Here is a 22,165-nt window from a genome sequence, read left to right on the forward strand (position 1 = left end):
AGGTCTTCTATGACTACTTAGCATGCTTTCAAGTTTCATCTATGTAGCATGTATCACTCCTTCATTTCTTTTTATGGTCTAATAATATTCCATTGGATGGATGTATCATGTTTTGATTATCCATTTGTCAGCTGATGAATATCTGGATTGTGTCTACCATTTGGCTATTATGAATAATGCTGCTATAAATGTTCATGCCCAAGTTTTTGTGCGGACATGTTTTTATTTCTCTTGGGTAATTATCTAGGCGTGGAACTGCTGGATCACATGATAACTCTATGTTTAACGTTTTGAGGAACTGTCAAAACTGTCTCCCAAAGCAAGCTGTACCATTTTACATTCCCACTAATGATATATGAAGGCCTCAATTTCCGCACATCCTCACCAACACCTGTTAGTATCTGACTTTCTGATTCTAGCCATGCTGTCACGGCTATGAAGAGGCATCTCTTTGTGGTTTTGACTTACATTTCCTTCATGACTAATGATGTCCAGCATCTTCTCATGTACTAACTGGCAGGATTTTGTTGTTTTCTTTTTTTATTTTTAATGGGGTATAATTGATTTACAATGTTGTGTTAGTTTCAGGTTTACAGCAAAGTGAATCTGTTATATAAATACATATATCCACTCTTTATTAGATTCTTTTCCCATATAGGCCATAACAGAGTATTGTGTAGAGTTCCCTGTGCTGTACAGTAGGTCCTTATTAGTTACCTATTTTATATATAGTAGTGTGTATGTGTCCCAAATAAATCCCAATTTATCCCACCTCCAGGACTTTGTTTTAAAGGCAATGAGAAACAGTGCACACTGCCTTGAAGGCTTAATCTTCAGAGTGCCCATCTACACAATGCTTTCTGTTTAGCAAAATGGTAATTAATCTCTAACGTGGCTATTCACTGCCTTTTTTTTTTCTATTCAAGTATTAAAATACTAAAACTGAAAAAATTAGTCAGAACTTGGTGATTACGTACTTCGCTTAATCTTCATTCCATTTCCTGCCTGCTGAAACAGACTTGAAAGTCAGCTAGAAAAGGAAGCGCAGTTGACCCTTGAACAACACAGGTTTGAACTGCACTGGCCCACCCACACGTGGATTTCTTTTCAATAAATACGTAGTACAGTACTACACAATCTGAGGTTGGTTGAATCCAGGGATGCGAACCTGTGGATGTGAAACTGTGGTATGACACGAATGGCTGACTATAAAGTTAGAGGTGGATTTTTGATTGTCAGAGGGTCAGCAACCCTAAACCCCATGTTGTTCAAGGGTCAACTGTATTTATCTGCTTGGCTTTTGATATACTTTTTTGCTTTATCTGCTAAATTTCCCCCTTCTGCCTTTTATCTTATACCCCCTAAAGGGCACAAAGACCAACACATATGGCTAATGTCAGTTTTATGCAGCTGAGTATGTCAGACAAAAAATATTTTTGTAAGAGCGCAGCCAACACCTTTCTGACTTCCTAAAATAATACAGGCTGGTAGAAGTACAGAGTATGTTGAGCATTCACAACTTTTTCTTGAACTTTTGAGTTCAACTTTTGAAAGTTGGGACTCAACTTTCTTACTGAGTTCACATAATTTCTTCTATGCCTCATACTGAGTTTTTTCCTCCCAAGAAAATGTGTTAGATATACTCATAGTTTAGTAAGTTTGCTATCCTATATACATAGCATATTATGGGTTTATGAAGTAGACTTTGGGGTTGAAGTGGAAATTATGCAGTTGACTTGATATATAATTTAAGTATTTGAAGAGAAACCTTAGATTTCTATAACAAGTGCTAGAAATATGGACCTGATTCAAGGAATAAAACAATTTATTAGAAGTGAAGGGAAATAAAAAAGCAGAGGTTGGACCAGTGCCCTTTCTCCCACTGAAAATCATAAAGGAGAGAGAGTGAGGAACAGAAACTAGCTTTTAATTTGAATGTCAACAGCTATTTGGAGGAGAAAGCTTTAATTTCTGCCTCTTGCCCCTTGATCTCAATTGCCCATCTGTAAACTGAGAAGATCGAACTAATTTGCCTTAACAGATCTAAAACTGTGCAACTACTGTTTATGCTGAATAATTTCCTACAAAATAAATATAAGTCCAAGTTCCTATAAATGGAAAATGCAGACCTTGTACTATAATTTTAAAACTTCATTCTCTGTAAGGGTGAGGGGAGGAGACTCACTATAAAGGGGGCACAAGGGAATTTTTTTGAGTAACGGAAAGGTTCTAAATCTTGATTGTTGTAGTGACTACATGACTATACATTTATCAAAGCTCACTGAGCTATACTTATGAGTGAACGTTACTGTAAGTAAATTATACCTCAATAAACCTGACTTAAAAAAAAAGTGTGCCCTGAAATCTTAATCCTATTTCTAAAAATTCCAACTTATTCTAATTCTTTGATTTTTTAAAACATTTAGAAACATACCTGTATGGTGCATAGAACTTAAATATTCATTCTGTAGGTCACTCTCACTTTTAGTCCTATCAACAACTTTCTGGCATGCAGATTCTCCTTTATTCGATTCTTCATTTTCACTTGCAGTATGATTTATTTTTTTCAGACTACACTTCACACTGCTAAGGTTTCTCCGATAACGAGGGTCACTTTCTTCCTGTTCATTATTTGAATCAATTACAGCTACGCAATGCTTTCTGTTTAGCATCTTCTTAATTACAGGCTTGGCAGCAGAGTTTTGAGAATAACTGTCCATTTCACTGGCTGAAGGTGAAGAAATACAACTGTCCTCTACAGTTGAACATTTTTGCGTGACTGTATTTTCATGGTAATGAGGATTAGGTTCATACTTTGGTTTTTCCAAACCAGGGAAACAAACAACAGCCAAAAACCAGTGTGCACTGTAAAAAACAAATGAAACTACTGAATATATTATTAGAAAAATTTATTATATTTGGCAATAAATATTAAATCTTTTTTCTAAAGGTTTTATAAACAAATTTATTAAGAATGCCCAATTTTTTCAATTCTCAAATTAATCCACTTGTTTATAGGATCATTGATTCATTAACAGAATACAATGTCTATTCAAAAATAACATAATTTTTGTAATAACATAATTTTTGTCAAAATTACATAGCCTGCGTTCACTTTTGCAAACAATCCTTTGAACATTTTCTTGCTTTTGGAATGAAAACTTCATTGTTTTCCAGGCAATTTAACAAAATGTAAATTACATCACTGCAATTCATCATTCCCATTTACCTTTCCTTTGCCCTATTTATGCCAAGGACAAATACTATCTAGCCTCAAGATTAAAATGTCTTCAGAAGTCTAATTAGACTTTACAATTTTGAACATTTTCTAAATATTGTAAGTAATAGCTTTTAAAAAATTTTATGTCTGTGTCTTTCTTATTAATGAGGTAGGAACTTCTTAATATTGAAAACATTAAATAATTCTTGTCTCATGCTATACTAAAATAAAATACACTAAATTGAGATAATACATCTAATCTAATCATCATCACAGAATTCCAAGTATTAGTAGAATTCCAGCTATCAAGTGGGTACTCATGATAGAGCTGAATTCAGGTAATACAGGTCCCAGCAGTAGGATATAAGCCATGAGTAAGATGCTGTACAGCTAAAAGTGGGTAATATTCATTAATCTAATTAATTTTATTAAGGGCTTACAATTAGCTAGGCACAGTGTTATATGCTGAGATACAATGAACAGGCTATAGATGTCAGATAATTTATTAGCTGAGCTCAATATATGTCACAGAGTAGGGTGTTCAGTAGATATTTGCTGAATGAAAAATGAATGTTGACATAGATAAAAGTTATTCTATATTCTGTTTCTGTAAAATATTAAATTCCCCCAAGGTACTACTAAGCAACAGCACTGTCTGTCTCTTCATCAGACAGTATGAGTAGAAAAGGTCACAGATGCTGGATTCATTCTCAGTATTGAAAAGGTCAGATAGAGGAATGCCTCTCTCCTCTTCTTAATTATTAATCTTCAGGATCCCAAGGACTTAGGTCAGGTGAGGCTAGGAGAAGAGCAGCACACCATCTTTCTCACTTCATCAATTCTAAGACACAGCTGATTGTAAGTCACATCTCAACTTCATAAAGGTTATAATGTGAAAATATGTGTTATGAAAATTGATTAAATATGGTATAATACAGTGACTCTCAACCTATAGCTGAAACCTACATCTATCACAGTTTTAAACATTTTTCAGCTATGACAATATGGATAAGCCATAGTTTTTCTGTTGCCTCGCCTAAAAACTTGGAAAAAAATCTTCCTTCACCTAGCTGAAAAGAGAAAGCTGAATCAGATACATCTGAGGTCACTTTCAACCTCTAAGAGCCAGGGTTTTGCTTTTATGATCCCTTTTAATATCAGCTACCTTGACCTTAAGCCATCAGTGGGAGAAGAGGCTAAAACAGGTAATTTCGCTTATCTTAAGATGAATTAGATCCAAACATCTAATTTCTGCTCCTTGTCAATTGCTACAATTTTTAACAAACAGCTTATAAACTTTTAGCTTAAAGAAATTACCGCCACAAGGAAAATTAAAAATAAAATAGATGACAAATACATAGCAGCCTAACTAATCTAATTAGCTTTATCTCTTAAAAAAAAAATCCCATGATCTGGAAGCTATTCTTTCACCTACAAACAGCACAGTTCTCTTGGTGAACACTTTACTAATTCTGTACCTTTGTTCATCCTCTACCTTTCACCAAGACGACTAAAAGCACTGAACGTAGCTTCTATCCACATCAGATGCTGTGACTAAGAGGGATATGCCTCTATTGCTAAATTGTGTGTATCTAAAATTATACTTTTATTTTAAATTTTTATAATTAATTTCTGACAAATGGCTTCCTATGTATATCTTCCCTTTGGCCTAGTGGGCAGCTCACTTGCTACTTTATATGACAAATTAATGTCAAGAAACTTTACTTTGAGGAAAATGAAGAAATTAAAGATTAGTTTTAAACTTAGTTTTAAATTTTTTTATGATACTATGTTTGACTCAAATATATATCTTTGAAGAAGGTGGGCTTTACAGCTATAACCAATGTTTTAACCTAGCCTACCTATCTTTGGCCGGGCTAATTAGAGGGCACAGGTTTTATGATTAAAGCATGATTATAAATAAATAGGATTTGATTATACTATAGAGTGAATTTGTTTTTTATAGTGGGGAAAAAAGAGCACATTCAGAAAATAGCTTGGCACAAACAGGCTTATTAGAAATAAACAATCTTACAGAATACCAACCTCAGATAAGGTTACTCTGCAACCATGATAAAATGAGACAAAGTAAGGCCATTTCATAATTTGTCTCAGCAGAGACAAATATAAGATCACAATGCAACCCCTCAAAATACCAAATATACTTTTTTTTGCTAAATGAGCGAATGCAACTTCTTTATCCAAACAAACCACTGCTTCCTTAGACCTTCCACCAAACCAAAGCCCAAATTCTTTTACTGCCTCTTTCAAACACACTTTTACTGAGAGGATCCATAGTCGCCCATGTTGTGTGTTCTCCCTTGAGGCAAGTACTAAACCCAAGTTGTCCAACTACAGGGGTATTCCTGGAGGTCTTTGGCTGGAGGACACAGGAAAATTAAAAAATGAAATACAAAAACTCTCAAGTTTAAGTTGTATAATAAGACTATCCTATACATCTATGCCTCTCTAGTCACTGGGGGAGAATAGACTATCCTATACATCTATGCCTCTCTAGTCACTGGGGGAGAATAGACTATCCTATACATCTATGCCTCTCTAGTCACTGGGGGAGAAAAACACAAAATGTTTACCACCCCCATTTACTTAGAAAATAGCTTTAAGTGGTAAACATGGTTTTCAGTGAGCAAATGACATAAATCCAGCCACCTTTTCTTCTTTTCGATTAAGAGCCAAAGTGTATCTTAAACTAAAGATTCAAATTATTCTATGTGACCTAATCACCATTCTGTACATAGCAGTCTTTTCTATATAGGATGTCTGCTAGACCACAAGCACCATTTTTAAAAGATGACATTATTCTACACTGATGAATAAAATGAAATTAGAAAGATCTCTTATCTAGTGTCTGTAAAATTCAGTATCTTATATGATTCACTGGAAAAGTATATTAATTTCCATAAAGTAAAGAATATAAGTGTCAATATATACAACAAATTTCAGAAAGAAGTTAAAAAATGGATGAATTATTCACCTCAAAAACACATCTGCTAAAAACTGCCATCATATTAACATAAAGGAAATTGTTACTCACGCTTCATTAAGGGGTACAAAAATAAAATCCTTTTCAAAAATATCTACATGCCGGGTCCATGTTTTTACTCTTCCATGTCGCTTCTGCTGTATTCTGTAAGACAAGAGAGAAACTATCAAGCTTTTGAAGTGTTTCTAGTGTTTCTGCCTCTATGCAGCAATTTATACATTACAAAGATTGAGATGTTAATAGATCAGTTGTATGATTTAACAAGTTGTGAGAAGAAAGCAGAACATCTGAGATGGAGCTGGGAAGATGGGAAACTGCCCGTCCCTGAATCTGGAAGAAAGAGATTATTTAATTCATCCTACTACTTACTAGGGTGGATCAGAGCTACTATTTTTATTGTTGCAGAACTGGTTTTAGCAATGATATCGAGAAGCATATCAGACCATGACGTATAAGAACTGAGGAGAAGAGAGCAGGAAAAGTGAGCACTATCTTACAGCTGGTGAAACAGGACAGAACCAGCACTGGTCAAAACCAACCACTACCATCAACTCTAAGAAGCAAAATCAGGGATCACTGGAATAGTAGAAAATATTATTAATATTATGCACAGCAGCCATCAATTCAAGACATTTAACAGCACTTATGACAAAAAATGTTCCAACTCTTTGTGTGTATCTTGTGACCAATTGCCAGCAAGTATTAGAGCTGGATGCAGTCACTATATGGAGAGGCATTATAAATAACTCAGGCCTCATATGTAGAATGTTGTTTCCTTAACTTGTCTGAGAAGAATTATCCAAAGAACTTATTAAAATTACAGATTCACAGGTTCCTCTGTTAGCTATTATGGATGGAACATCTAGGGTAAAACAGAGCAATCGGTATTTAATAAGTATTCAAGTAATTTTTCTTTTTTAAACTATCAGATATATTTGGGAAATACTGATCTAGATATCAGACCTAAAACCTTTATGAATTCCAGGTATTCTTGGAGTTTTAGAACATTATAAATTATATTAATTTTGCTAATTGAGAATGGAAGTAAAAAATGTTGCTTTAATACAAATAAGCGATTTTTTCTAAGTTAAACTTAAGTGACTTACTACATCTGTTAAATATTTTCAAAAAGCTTGACTTACGACAGATTAGTTGTTTCATGAAGATTTCTCCTCTCTCTCTGATTAAGGCGTTTATAGAAGAAAGAACTGAATACATGAATTCGGTCAGCTTCTTCTTTCTTCAATTTTTCAAGCACCAAATACCTGTTTTATAAAAAGTAATTCCAAATAGAATGAATTTAACAGTGTATACTAAAAACAGTGATCAAATATCTATTTAGCCACCATCAATCTCTATTCTTTTAAACTGAAAAACTCATAAACAAAATTTATTTCATATTCTAGACAATGATTACTATCAGATTATATGTAGGTAATAAGTGGTGTTTGAGAGTAAAACTAAGATTTGAAAGATCTAATCTTCTAAAACAAGGGCACATTTATGAACATTCATAGAAACATTATTTATCATACCCTAAAACTAGAAATGACAGAAATGCTCATCACCGATGAATGGAAAATGTGATATATCCATACAATGGAATATTATTTGGCAATAAAAAGAAATGAAGGACTTCCCTGGTGGCGCAGTGGTTAAGAATCCGCCTGCCAATGCAGGGGACACGGGTTTGAGCCCTGGTCTGGGAAGATCCCACACACCACGGAGCAACTAAGCCCACGTGCCACAACTACTGAGCCTTTGCTTTAGAGCCTGCAAGCCACAGCTACTGAGCCCGCGTGCCACAACTACTGAGCCCACATGCCACAACTACTGAAGCCCGTGCACCTAGAGCTTGTGCTCTGCAACAAGAGAAGCCACTGCAATGAGAAGCCCGTGCACCGCAACGAGGAGTGGCCCCCATTCGCCGCAACTAGAGAAAGCCCACGTGCAGCAACGAAGACCCAATGCAGCAAAAAATATATTAAAAAAAATGAAGTTCTGATACATGCTGTAACATAGAAGAACCGTGAAAACGTTATGCTAAGTGAAAGAAGCTAGTCACAAAAGTCCACATATTGTATGATTCCATGTACATGAAATGTTCAGAGTATGCAAATCCAGAGATAGCAAGGAGACTGGTGGTTGCTTAGAGCTGGGGTGGGCTGGGGAAATGGGGAGCCACTGCTAATGGGTATTGAGGGTCTGTAGGGGGTGAAAATGTTCTAATATCGATGATGGTTGCACAACTGTCTGAACACACTAAAAACCACTGAATTATACACTTTAAATGGGTGAATTGTATGGTATGTGCTCTGTACGTCAATCAAGCTGCTATTTTTATGTTTTATGTTTATTTTGTTTTCAACAGTTAATAAACCATGACTAGCCATAAACTGCTTTTTATAAAAACAGAAAGAATCTGTACAGTGGTGAGGTTATAACAATGACTCTTTAAAGTAATCTTACATCAGTTCTAATTTTTCCTTGCCTTAGTTGTTTTTTTCTATAGGTCTATATCAAGACAAATAGAAATGGTTTATATTACACAGAGAAATTATGATATATTAAATTTAATTATTTATGCTCCAAACTCCCTCAAAGGAGCTATGCAAATTCAAGCTTATGAGCACATTCATCTTATTAAAATGAGGAGAGTATGAAAGCCTTGTGAAACCTTACACAGAAAGAGCCAAGTACCCAGAAGGCACATCTTTGAGACCTGTCACTTCTGTCATAATATTTGATAATTCTAAAGCTCAAGTTCTGATGAAAAGGACCTAACTTACAGATTGCTTGCTTTAGGGCAACTCAGTGTGCCCCGACAAAAGATATAAGACAGTGAATCACCTCATGACACAGTTTAAATGAATCGCTGAATTCTACATCTATATTCAAAACAGAGAATGTAGTGAACTGGACTTGAATTTAGGGACTACACCATAATGGGTGAACCATGCTGCTTTTACCATTACAAACTACAATAGCTATTTTGTAAACTGAATTGAATAAAAAAAGGGATAGTTCAACTTAAAAAAGAAAGTTATTGGTGATTTAAGAAAATGGGCTCTACTTCATATATAAACAAATCCACGCTTTATTTTTGTAAATGAAAGAAATAAATTTATTTGAAGATAAAAGGATTTTCATACAGAAAACTTAAAAAGATCTACAGACATACTAGAAATAAAAGAGTTTTAGCAAGATGTCTGGCTATACGGGCAAAATATATTTCTTGTTGAAATCCTCAAAAATGTTACGTATCAGTTGTCTCCAAATTGCATAAATTTCGCGGAGGGTTCCTCAAGCTAGCGCCGCTGACATTTTAAGCCAGATAATGCTTTGCTGTGGGGGGGGTGTCCTGTGCAGCATAGGGTGCTTGGCCTTACCTCTGGCCTCTACCCACAGATGGTATCAGCACGCATCCCTTCCTTTTGTGAGGACCAAAATGCCCAAAGTGCCCCCAGTGCAGAATCACTGATCCTGTGCAATTACAATCAAAATCTCAAAAGGACTTTAAAAATGGAATCTGGGACTTCCCTGGTGGCGCAGTGGTTGAGAGTCCGCCTGCCGATGCAGGGGACGCGGGTTCGTGCCCTGGTCCGGGAAGAGCCCACAATGACGCAGAGTGGCTGGGCCCATGGGCCATGGCCGCTGAGCCTGCGCGTCCGGAGCCTGTGCTCCGCAACGGGAGAGGCCACAGCAGTGAGAGGCCTGCGTACCACAAAAAAAAAAAAAAAAAAAAAAAAAAGGAATCTGATGGGCTGATTCCAAAGTTTATCTGAAAGAATCAAAAGGTCAAGCATATCCAAAACATTTGTGAAGAAGAATATGGCGGAGAGCTTGCCTTTCTATTACAGATAACAAGAATAAAGTTACACTAATCATGGCAGTGTGGTACTGATGCAGGAATAGGTGCACGGCCAACGGAACAAATTATACAGCCCCGAAAACAGACCTGTGCAACTATGTTATCTTAGCGTAACAAATCCTAGAGGAATTAAGGACTTAAAAGTGAAAAAACAAAACTTCAAAAAGCCTTTTAATTTAAAAAAACTAGTTTTGTCTTTCTAATATAGATCCATAAGCATTTCTGTGACTATATATAGTTCTGGGTCTTTTTATGTACATCTATTAGAATTATTAATTTTAATTAAAACAACTAAGTCTCTTATTTTAGAATTAAAGGGAAAATCCAAGTTTATTACAAAAAAACTTTTGGGAATTTCTTTCATTTTGGGATTTCTTTCCATTTCTTTCATTTGTTTTTTTCTTTCTGTATAAATCATTTAAATATTGGATGTCATAGTGAAGCTGTTCACCTGCTATTTTATAAAGCAGACAATCTAACAATTCAATCATGACATTTAGTTACAGGATGAAGTTAAAAGATGATTTTAAGGTTTTGAAAATAATTTTTATTAAAATTATTCTTTTTCCCTGCATTTTATTAACATTCTCTAGATGCAATGCCTTTCTACTTTTTATAATTCTGGAAAACTGTTTAAAGGTTTGTTTCTAACTTGTAGAGTTAGAAATGGAAAAGAATGAGCAGCTCTGGTAGCAACTGAATTACTTATTTTTAATAGTGAAGTTTTAAAAAGTTTCCTCTTTTCGGGACTTCCCTGGTGGCCCAGTGGTAAAGAATCTGCCTTACAATGCAGGGGACACGGGTTCGATCCCTGGTCAGGGAACTAAGATCCCACATGCCGCAGGGCAACTAAGACTGTGTGCCACAACTACTGAGCTTGTGCACCTCAACTAGAGAGCCCGTGTGCCGCAAACTACAGAGCCCACGTGCTCTGGAGCCTGCACGTCACAACTAGAAAGAGAAAACCCACAAGCCACAATTAGAGAGAAACCCGTGAGCCGCAATGAAAAGCCTGCATGCTGTAACAAAAGATCCTGCATGCCTTGATGAAGATCCCATGTGCCGCAACTAAGACCTGACACAACCAAAAATAAATAATAAATCTTTAAAAAGAAGTTTCCTCTTTTTAATTTACTTCTAAGGAATGTCATGAGATGAATATAAACAAAGATTTTTTAAAAATCATGGATTTTGGGCTTCCCTGGTGGCGCAGTGGTTGAGAGTCCGCCTGCCGATGCAGGGGACATGGGTTCGTGCCCCGGTCCGGGAAGATCCCACATACCGCGGAGCGGCTGGGCCCGTGAGCCACGGCCGCTGAGCCTGCGCGTCCGGAGCCTGTGCTCCGCAACGGGAGACACCACAGCAGTGAGAGGCCAGCAAGCCGCAAAAAAAAAAAAAAAAAATCATGGATTTTGTTAGATTTTCTATCTTATTTGGAATAGATCTGCATCAGAAAGGCAGAACCTGTAGATAATGTAAGTTTACTGTATAAAATTTGCTCTAAACTTTAACTATATGATGTCAAGGGGCCTCCTGAAAATATATAAAGAATTTCAAAAGAATAAAAAAAGACTACAAAATCTCTATTGTAATGTAAAAAATACAGATTTAAGTATGAAATAGAATAAACTAAAATATAAACAAAACACAGGAGTTCAATTTATTTTTTAGATCCAACTATGTGCTTTCAAAAACAAAAAGACATTTTAAACATAAAGACTTAAACAGGTTAAAAGTAAAAGGGTGAAGAAACATACATCATGCATCAGCAAACACAAACCAAAAGAAAGCTGGAGTAGCTATATTAATTTTGAACAAAGTAGGATTAAAAACAAGGAGATTATCAAGAATAAACAGGAACATTATGTAATGATAAAGGGGTTGATTCTCCAAGAAGACATAAACATGTATGTACCTAACAAGAGAGCTTCAAAATACATAAGGAGAAATAGACAAATCAATAACTGTAGTTGGAGATCAACGACTTTCTCAATAATTACAGAACAAAGTAGGTGGAACATCAGTAAGGACAAAGACCATTTGAATAGCACTAGCACAACATGACCTAGCTGACATTCACAGAACACCACTTTATCCAATAACAGCAGCACTGTTCTACACAATCACTTAAGATTTTTCAGTAGCTTGGTTTGTTAAGGTAGTATACATTAGGATTAAGAGAACACATCTTTTTTTAATTAATTAATTTTTGGCTGCATTGGGTCTTCGTTGCTGCACGTGGGCTTTCTCTAGTTACGGTGCGAGGGCTTCTCGTTGCGATGGCTTCTCTTGCTGTGGAGCACAGGCTCTAGGCACCCGGGCTTCAGTAGTTGTGGCACACAGGCTCAGTAGCTGTGGTTCGTGGGCTCTAGACCACAGGCTCAGTAGTTGTGGTGCATGCGCTTAGTTGCTCCATGCCATGTGGGATCTTCCCGGACCAGGGCTTGAACCCGTGTCCCCTGCATTGGCAGGTGGATTCTTAACCACTGCGCCACCAGGGGAGTCCCTCCAGCAGCTTTTAACAACCAGTTTTTTAAAAAAAATATTGTCTTCTGATATACATTTGAATAAACTAGAAAATACTGGAGAGCACTAAACACACTGATAGTTAAGTTCTGTTTTGTTTCATACACACATCCATCTTATATCACAAAGCAGTAAACACATACAAATTTATACATGTATAAACACATTACACATACATGTATTCATGTATATGTATATGTTATGTGTATTCTGGGTCATGACATAAGCCCTTCTAGGAGAGCTTCTTGATTCCTCATATTTCCCAACCCCCAGAGAGAATGAAGCTTTCTTTTTCTGCTATGTTTGTACCATGTTAATGCTTCTGCCAATACTTTAATCCCACATTCGTGTTCCCTATAAAATCATAAACTTTTAACACAGTACCTGCCACAAAGTTGGCACTTGGTGAACATTTATTGAAGGAAACGAGTGAAATCATACTTTTGTCCTTGCTCAACAAATTATTACCTAACCTAGGGTAGTAACAATTTTAGACGCTTTAAATACTACAACACTGATAATATAATAAGCTATCATTTATGATCACTTTGCATGTACCAGGTATTTTTCCTAGCACTTGAAATGTATATCTTATTTAATTCTCATGATCCTTTTAGATATTATTTTTCCCATTTTTAAAATGAAGAAACATTCACAGAGACATTAAATAACTTTTCAGATGTCATACAGTAAGTGGCAGTGATGGAATTCAAAATCCAAACAATTCTGACTCTAGAAAATACATGTATACATTATAAAATGTTAAAAATTTGCTAAAGGTCTAGGAGAAAATTAACTTACTTCAAATAAAAGTCTATAATAACATCATTTAAAAATTCTCCTTCACTTAGACAATGCAGGTCCTCATTAGTAACGGAGATGCCTCCCTTAGCTGGAGGTGGTGGATATACTATCAATCTGTAACAAAATTTTAAAAAATAAGCCAACAAATAAAAATAGGTATGCATATAACCAAAATGTAATAAAACAGAGAAGAAACTTAAGAGTGTTGCAAATGTAAAGGAATCCTCTCACTTTTCTACAGGGCCCATGAAGATGGTGTGGCTCTCTCCAGTTTCCTCATCATCAAAAAACTGGAATTCATGTTTGTTTTTAAGTTGTATTTTAGATTCAAGGGACACCTGGTAAAGAAAATTAAATTATCAATTCACAAAATCAATTTGAAACATTTTCAATAAAAAAAGTACAAGGCAAGAATGCTTTTCAATTTAAAAAGATTAAAAATAAGAAACAGGCAAAACTAGGGTCAACTTTCTTTTTATCTGTAGCTTCCAGAACAGTGATACTCTTCCAATTTTTGTAACTGGTTTTCCAGTATCCTAAGATCTCAACCACCCATATTAAATTAGATTATGTTAGTAAAATCCAAAGAACAGATAGTGTTTTTTTCTTCTAGGAGTGTAGGCCTACCTAAGCTCAGGCAATCCATGGAATATGGGAGCAGAGGCTCAGGGAACAGAGTCTACTGAGCTTCAGTTCTCCAGAATCAAGAAATCCTTAAAGAAAGAGCCTTCCATTGAAATATGAGTCCATCACAGCTGCCTTAGGGCTCCAGCTGCTCTTTTCTTCCTCTGGCATTATCTCCTGTAGCCAATTCTGCAAAAGAAGGGGAATGGTTCCCCTTCCTCCCTCTATTCTTTTCTTCAACCCACTAACTGTGTGAATAGCTCTTTTCTGGTGAAGCCTTGCTCAACTTCACCAATAATATGCCTTGGATAGCCAGCCCTATTTCCAAATTTGTAGGCAGATGAAAGATTTAATATGTCTAATAAATTGTCAGCATTTCTAATAAATTGTCAGCAAACTTCAGTTGCTGTGATAGGTAAGTCATATTGATTAACATTATGTGTTATAGTAGTACTTCAGCCTTTGATTCAGGTAGCTTCAGAGTCACCTACTACATAATCCGTTATTCTAGAATTAGTTGAGAGTCAGAATCAAACGGTATACATTCTTCCTTTCCAAGTTTTCAACCATGTAGGCACACGTTACACATAAATGGACAATACATCAGGGACCAAAATTCCTTTATTTGTACTGAAGCCAATGTCACCACTGGGAACCAACAGCAAATTTAAGAAACAGAGTAACAATCGATTTGAATGTAGCACTGTACGTATATGTATGTTGAGAGTGAGGGAAAAAGAAAACAGGATGAGAGAAAAAAAGGAGACAAAAAGTAAAGATAAGAACAGAATGTGGAAAGGAACTAAAATAAAAATGCTCCTGAGACTTGTACCGATAAAATGCTCCTGAGACTTGTACCAATTACAATTTGTGTCACAAATAATCCACCACCATTAATATTTCGACACAAGGTAGTTTACAAATCACATATAAAAGCAAATAATTCTGAAATGGAATTAAAAGGATCTAACTCCAAATGAGCAATATGATAATGAACCACATTTCCCTTTAAAGGTACCATTTAAAATTACATTAAAAACATTAAAAAATATAATTACATTTTTAATTTTGTTTTCTTTCTGCACACAACTTCCTTTGCTGCTCTCTTCACACGTTCTTGTACAGGCAACAAGTCTGCTATTGGCTTCATCAAAGGGAATTTTCGCAAAAAAATTTGACACATTATTCTTTATACCAATGTCAGTAATGATATTTTCAAATACCATATTTGTCTGAGGATCAAGGCCATTTTGAAAAATTAGAATTATGTATTGTTCTTCCAAATCTGAAAAGAAATCAATATAACTGTAAGTATAAAGGAAAAAAAATAAGTAAACAGATACCAGAAAAAAAGTAACAACTAGTTATTTCCAAGAGTATCACCAGAAATCCTGGTATAAATGTTCAAAACACTGTTTGGCATACAGTGGATATACAATACTGGAATAAAGACCAATGACAGTGTCACCTAACAATGTCACCTAAGTTATTAAAAGAAAGGAACCAGAACACATTACTCTAGCAGCAGCTCAAGAACAAATCTATCCATAGATGTAACTAATTTATTTCATCTAATAGAATCCAAATATATTAGTTTTAAATATATAATCAGTTAACATTTTTGTCAAACACAAATAAGAAATTGCCAAGTGAATTGGTATCTCTAGATTTAACTGTAAAAACTGCTATTCAGGGCTTCCCTGGTGGCGCAGTGGTTGAGAATCTGCCTGCCAATGCAGGGGACACAGGTTTGAGCCCTGGTCTGGGAAGATCCCACATGCCGCGGAGCAACTGGTCCCGTGAGCCACAATTACTGAGCCTGCGGGTCTGGAGCCTGTGCTCCGCAACAAGAGAGGCCGCGATAGTGAGAGGTCGGTGCACCGCGATGAAGAGTGGCCCCCGCTTGCCGCAACTAGAGAAAGCCCTCGCACAGAAACGAAGAACCAACACGGCCATAAATAAATAAATAAAATTTAAAAAAAAAACAAAAAAAAAACTGCTATTCACTAATGTGCCAACTCTTGCAACTTTAATAGTAGCTATCACTTACTCATCATTAAGCTGAAGCAGCAATTACTGAGGAAAAATATTTTACAACTAACCATGCTATAACCACAAACGTTAGAGGGGAAGGGAAACAAAATGGAGAACCACACTGATTTATTGTAGAGGATTGAAGACCTGTTCGATGAACGTTCAAACTTCCTAATCAGGCTAAGTTTCAAGGTTTCCAGATTGATCGCTGATTTACTGTTAGAACTCCTATCAGTACATTTAAACAAAACAAAACAAACAAACAAAAAACTCATTTTATTCAGATCATACAGTGTTAAAATAAAGAGTATATATCTTTTGAATTTTAACCCATTTTGAAAACTTTCTACATGGGTAAACCCGGGTTATATCTTCAGAACTTCCACTTTCTGTGGACTTTTCCTCACCTATAAAATGAGAGAAGTAATATCTATCTTACAAGGTCACTGTAAGGATTGTAATTAAGATACATCTAAGGTATCTATCAAAGTCGACTCACGTTCTGCTAAACAATGTATTGTATGTATTACTATATTTGCTCTACATAACTTACTTGTTAACTTATTTATTCCTTTACAGTCATTCCGAACTTTATCCTCCATGTTCATCTGCAGTTGCATGCTCAGTTTCTGATAAACTGCTGCAGTCGTCTGAAGAAACACTACTGGTAATTTTCGGACATTACACCACTCACATTTTGTTAGATCAGAGGTATTTAAAGTAATCCCTACAGGTTCCTTTTCTGGTTCTGGAGAAAAACAAATGGAAATGGAAAATAAATCAATTCTTAAGAGGGCAAAATCATGAATGGAGGAAACTGTAAGGAAGTACAATTTTAAAGTTAAGTACATATTTATTATACTCTGTAAACAGTAACTCTAGTGGGAAATGAAGGAAAATCTTTGATCTTAAAGAAGATCTACATTTTTTCCCAGATGGAAAGAGGATTCTAATGAAGCATATTTAAAAAATTAAACATAGCTTTTGTGATGTTACAGTATGAAATTACACCATTAAGGTATAATGCCTTTTGTTAAGATGTATGTAATAACTAACCATCTTAATGAATTCTAAGAATATCATTTAATTTTTTATTCCATTGAAGTGTTTTAGTGTAAACAAAGCTTTAGTGAGCAGTAGGATATAAAATAGCTTACCTTCTAGCTGTATCTTGATAAAATCTAAACAAAACTAAAAAATAAGATACGTTAGTAACAATCATAGATTTCTGAAGATTTTGCTACAAACACCCTAAATGACATGTTATTTGGGACTTAGCCCACATAAGGCAGAAAAACTGATCCATGTACTGCATTCCTCTATCTGGCCTTTACAATACTGAGAATGAAGTCAGCCTTTGTTGAAAACATAGTTGGAAATAGACAGTTAGGGACACCAAGTTAAGACATTTAAAATAAAGGCTTTTACAAAATAAGTACAGTGCTGTAGGAAGATTAACCTACCAACAATGTATAGGATACATTAGAAAGAAGAAAAATTATGACTTAGAAGGCAGGTTAAGGAGATTATGTTAAAATTTTAATAGAAAATATACATTTGAATTGGATTGGTGGTAGTAGAGTAATAAGGAGACAGGTATGACAGGTAAGATAAAGGGACTATAGAAAGTCCTCTGGGCTTTATGGACACTGAACTAGTTCAAAACCACAATGCCTCTTGAGTGGCCACTGTAGTCCACTAATCTATTTCTAGGAGTTGCTATGTTACAAGACATTTTTCTGCAGACCACAAAGCTTTTGGATTCTTCTTTCTCTCATACAGTTCTTTAAAATACTCTTTTCATGCATCGAGCTAGCATGAGAATAAAATGATAACACACTGGAGGGTAATTCTAACTCAGTGAGAACAAGCATCTTCCTATGATGAATACGTACTACCTTGAATATTACATCATGATTAAAAAAAATGTTTTATTGGAGTATATATAATAAATTTTTTACCCAGTAATTTTTATGGTGAGTAGCAATTTACAATTGTTTATATATTCCTAAGCAATTTGAAATCTTGAAATAATTTTAATATTCTATTAAATATTTTAACTTATAAATTTTAAAATATTACATATTAGCCTCAGCCATGAAATTTTGAATCTTATAATTGGTACAGTAAAGAGCTTAGAAGGTACTTACAATTACAGGCTCTATTAATAGTCGGCAGAGTGTTCCTACTCGTATACTTCGACAGTTTAAAATTACGCTATCAAAGGAACTTTGGCAGCTTAAAGATACAGGATCAACTAAAGTTTCTTGAGAAATCACTTTGCGACGTTTTAGAGGTATGTTGATAATAGAATTACCAAACTGAAAAAGGAAAAAAAATTTTCACTTAATAAGTTACTAAAACAAAGCTGCAAACTAAGTAGACATATGCAAAGAAGACCCAACATAAGAAATATAATTATTGGGACTTCCCTGGTGGCACAGTGGTTAAGAATCCTCCTGCCAATGCAGGGGACATGGGTTCAAACCCTGGTCCGGGAATATCCCACATGCTGCAGAGCAACTAAGCCAATGCGTCACAAGTACTGAGCCTGCGCTCTAGAGCCCACGAGGCACAACTACTGAGCCCGTGTGCTGCAACTACTGAAGCCTGTGCGCCTAGAGCCCATGCTCCACAACAAGAGAAGCCAGTGCAATGAGACGCCTACACACTCTAACAAAGGGTAGCCCACACTCGCTGCAACTAGAGAAAGCCCACGCACAGCAACAAAGACCCAACACAGCCAAAAATAAACAAATAAATATTTTTTAAAAAGAAATATAATTATCAAGACATAAGACTGATTTTATTTCAACAGTGTTAGATGAAGTAAATATTTATTGATTCTATAACAATAACAGTAAACCCTTCTATTTTATCTTGCTATATTTTATCTGGCTATTAATTGAAATGCCAGTAATAGCACAGCAGTGAGAAATGGTACTCTGGGAATCAGACAGCCTGGGTTCAAAGCACAACTATGCTACCTTTTAATGATCTGATCTTGTAAAACGTAATAACTCCTACTAAAGTTTTGGTTTCCTAAGCTAAAATGTAAGAGTATTTACTCGAATTAATGCATATAAGCAGCTTAGCACTGTGCTTCATGCACAGTAAAATGCTGGATAAAAGTTAGCTAGTAATAGTGGTAGTGGTTGTAGTATTTGGATTAAATTAGCAGCTCTTTAGAAAACATATAATTTAGGAAAATGGTTATTTATTATAAAATGATGCTTCTTTATATATTAAAAAGTGTTAAATGACTTGATCTGTTAAGATTTCAGTCACTCTCAAATGCAAATTAATCATAATATAAAAATGTATTTTATATAAATATACTTTAAATTAAATGTAATTAAAAGTAAAGTTATTATGTTAAAAACCTTATTATCATCACAAGAATAAAACATGATCTTGATTAAAAACCAAGAGGAAAAAAAAATGTCCACTGCACAAAATAGTCACTACTCCCATTATCCCTCTAGAGACATTTCTGTGATCTATGTCACAAGAAAAAATATGTATTAAAACAAAATGTGATACACACACACATATTTATTTCTGTAAATTGCTTTCTCAGGCTTATTAACAGATTTATCATGAATATTTTCCCAGGTTATTAACAGAAACCTATTAGAGCAGTTTAAAAACTTTTTTTAGCTTTAGAATTATTTCTTCAAATGAGACGTTATTTAGCTCAATAATAAGTTAGATAATTTAAGAGCTGCTCCAGCTGAATCCATAGTGGAGAGACTGAGTCTAGAACTTGGGCGGTCCACATCCTCCCAAGGGGCCTGTAAACTGGCACAGAGGAACCCGTACTATTCAGTGTGTCGGTGTAAAAACTGCTCACAAATTCATGGATATCCACGTTTATTTAACTGAGCCCTCCTATGCTGGACATCTGAGTTCTTTCTGACCTTTCCCCATGACACAATATTCTCTGGCAAGCATTTTTGCAGCTAAATCCTCGAATATACAATTATCACCAAATTGCACACCAGCATAATTATACCAATTTACACAGCCAATATTCCATTCCTCCAAACACTAGCCAAGAAGAAATACTACTATAGTTTAAATTTTTTAGCCATCTAACACTTAAAATATTTTACTTTAATTTCTTTTTTAGTACTTTACTTAAAAAAAAAAACCTCTATTCATACCCTTTACTCATTTTTCTATGGTTTGCTTCTATTTCTTGATTTTTAAGAAATTAAAAATATATAAAGGACCAACTCATACTTTGTCACATACTTCACTATTTTTTCTCATTTGCATTACCTATCAAATTCTGTGGATGGTGTTTTGGTTCACTGTTCTGTATCTTCCATTTAATCAAATATATTCATTTCTTCATTTATTATTCTTGCTTGTACTGAAATGTTTGGAAAGGTATTCCCCAAGATTATATTAAAAATATCAATCTATATTTTTCTATAATTTTTTCTATAATTTTAACTGTATTTTATTATAGCTATTTTGTTTTTCATTTCTTACAGTTCCTATCTTCATCAAACATGTATGGTTCCATATTTTTATCTATAACTTCTAGAATTCCTGACATATGTACATACACATATAACTTTTTAACATACAAGTTTTTTAAAGTTCTTTTTACAAAAATAAGAAAATATGCATATTTCTGCATCTTGGTATTCTCACTAAGCAGGGCCATGTAGAAATCCTAAAAGTCATTGATATAGCTCTGATTTTTATTGTCAGTGGCTGCATAACAGTCCATGGTATAGTTTCTTCAGCCATTTCTATATTAATGGGCAATGATTATGTTTGCTAATAATCATATTTATACATACAGTCTAAGCACTGGAGATAGAGGATTCCTTTGAGATTGAGTCTAGGGAATGAATTACTTGGTCATTCAGTATACCTTTTAAATATTTTAGTAGATGTTTTACATTGCTTTCCCAAAAGGCCATAACAACTTAATTTTTTTTTCATCAGCATATAAGGAAAGTACCCTTTGCCTTGGATTGTTGCCAGTAGTACATATTAATCGATTTTGCATTAATTTTGAAAGTCTGTTAAGTACATGGTTATATTTCATTTTCTTTAATATGTACTTTTTCTATAAAAGTTTATTACCTGAATTTTCTCTTCTTATCTATTCCTATCTTCTTTTATTTTTTTTCCTCTAATTTTTAAAAGAGGACTAAATTCTGTCCCTTGGTCTATTATAGATATTAGTGTATGTTATCTGCATTATTACAAATATCCCTTTCTAGATCTATTGTCTATAGACATAATTTCTGTTATCCTTTGCCATCTGAGTATTTTAAAAATTTTATACAGTAAAATATAAAATATAGTAAAACCACAATATTATGGTAAAATACACCCAAGTTAAAATGACCTTTTCCTGCCCACTAGATTATACAAGTATATTTACACTTACATTTCACTTACTATAAGGTTATTGTTGTTTCTTGCTGAACTTTTTACATTTTAAGCCTTTAATTTAAATTTATTTTTGTATGTGTTTTAATGTTCTTTCAAATAATCTTCCAAGTGTTATTTTAAGTCCTACTTCATGACTAATTCATTCTTCTCCTAAGATACTGCCAAATTGTCCTCCCCCCCAAATATTTACATACCAAAGGAGACTTAATCTGAATAAATGTTAATAAATATGAAAAGTACCTGGTCTTTCATTCTTGCTTTTCTTGGCAAGGTAACTGTATTTAATTCTGAATCTGCTGGAATGCTTCTTAGTTCATGCTCTACTCTACAGGTGTTTTCATTTAGTGCTGCTTCTACTTTTCCCGTGGATGGTGCTGGGGATGAACATGCTGAATCAGCAGGTTGAGGAGAGATGCTTTCTCTTCTGTTAGTCCTATCACTGTCATCATCATCATCATCACTGGACAAAATGACTACAAAGAAAATGTTAAATACTTCAGATATTTCATTCCTGTCAGTTAAAAATGTAAACACATGAACAAAGTGGGAAATATATTTGCTTTCAATCTCCTCCAGATCTGAGATTAATAAAAATTAAGATATAATTCATTCTATCTGATGAAAAGTTAAATTTGGAGAACAATTAGAACTGACATTTTTT

The 22,165-nt window shown here is 34.7% G+C and overlaps 1 protein-coding gene across 10 annotated transcripts in view; it reads right to left on the reverse strand.

The window, feature by feature from the left end:
* SENP6 (SUMO specific peptidase 6) overlaps nucleotides 1-22,165 on the reverse strand; it is a 102,600-nt gene that overhangs the window by 11,920 nt on the left and 68,515 nt on the right. For all 10 annotated transcript variants that reach the window (XM_067702746.1, XM_067702744.1, XM_067702745.1 and 7 more), the window contains 10 exons: nucleotides 21,745-21,977; nucleotides 18,234-18,404; nucleotides 17,241-17,274; nucleotides 16,637-16,831; nucleotides 15,108-15,334; nucleotides 13,657-13,763; nucleotides 13,423-13,539; nucleotides 7,367-7,489; nucleotides 6,276-6,368; nucleotides 2,435-2,865 (listed from right to left, as the gene is read on the reverse strand). In XM_067702746.1, coding sequence (XP_067558847.1) covers nucleotides 2,435-2,865; nucleotides 6,276-6,368; nucleotides 7,367-7,489; nucleotides 13,423-13,539; nucleotides 13,657-13,763; nucleotides 15,108-15,334; nucleotides 16,637-16,831; nucleotides 17,241-17,274; nucleotides 18,234-18,404; nucleotides 21,745-21,977 — 1,731 coding nt within the window. The remainder of the gene's footprint in view (nucleotides 1-2,434; nucleotides 2,866-6,275; nucleotides 6,369-7,366; nucleotides 7,490-13,422; nucleotides 13,540-13,656; nucleotides 13,764-15,107; nucleotides 15,335-16,636; nucleotides 16,832-17,240; nucleotides 17,275-18,233; nucleotides 18,405-21,744; nucleotides 21,978-22,165) is intronic.

Source organism: Pseudorca crassidens, chromosome 13 (assembly GCF_039906515.1).
Source record: "Pseudorca crassidens isolate mPseCra1 chromosome 13, mPseCra1.hap1, whole genome shotgun sequence".
NCBI lineage: Eukaryota > Metazoa > Chordata > Mammalia > Artiodactyla > Delphinidae > Pseudorca > Pseudorca crassidens.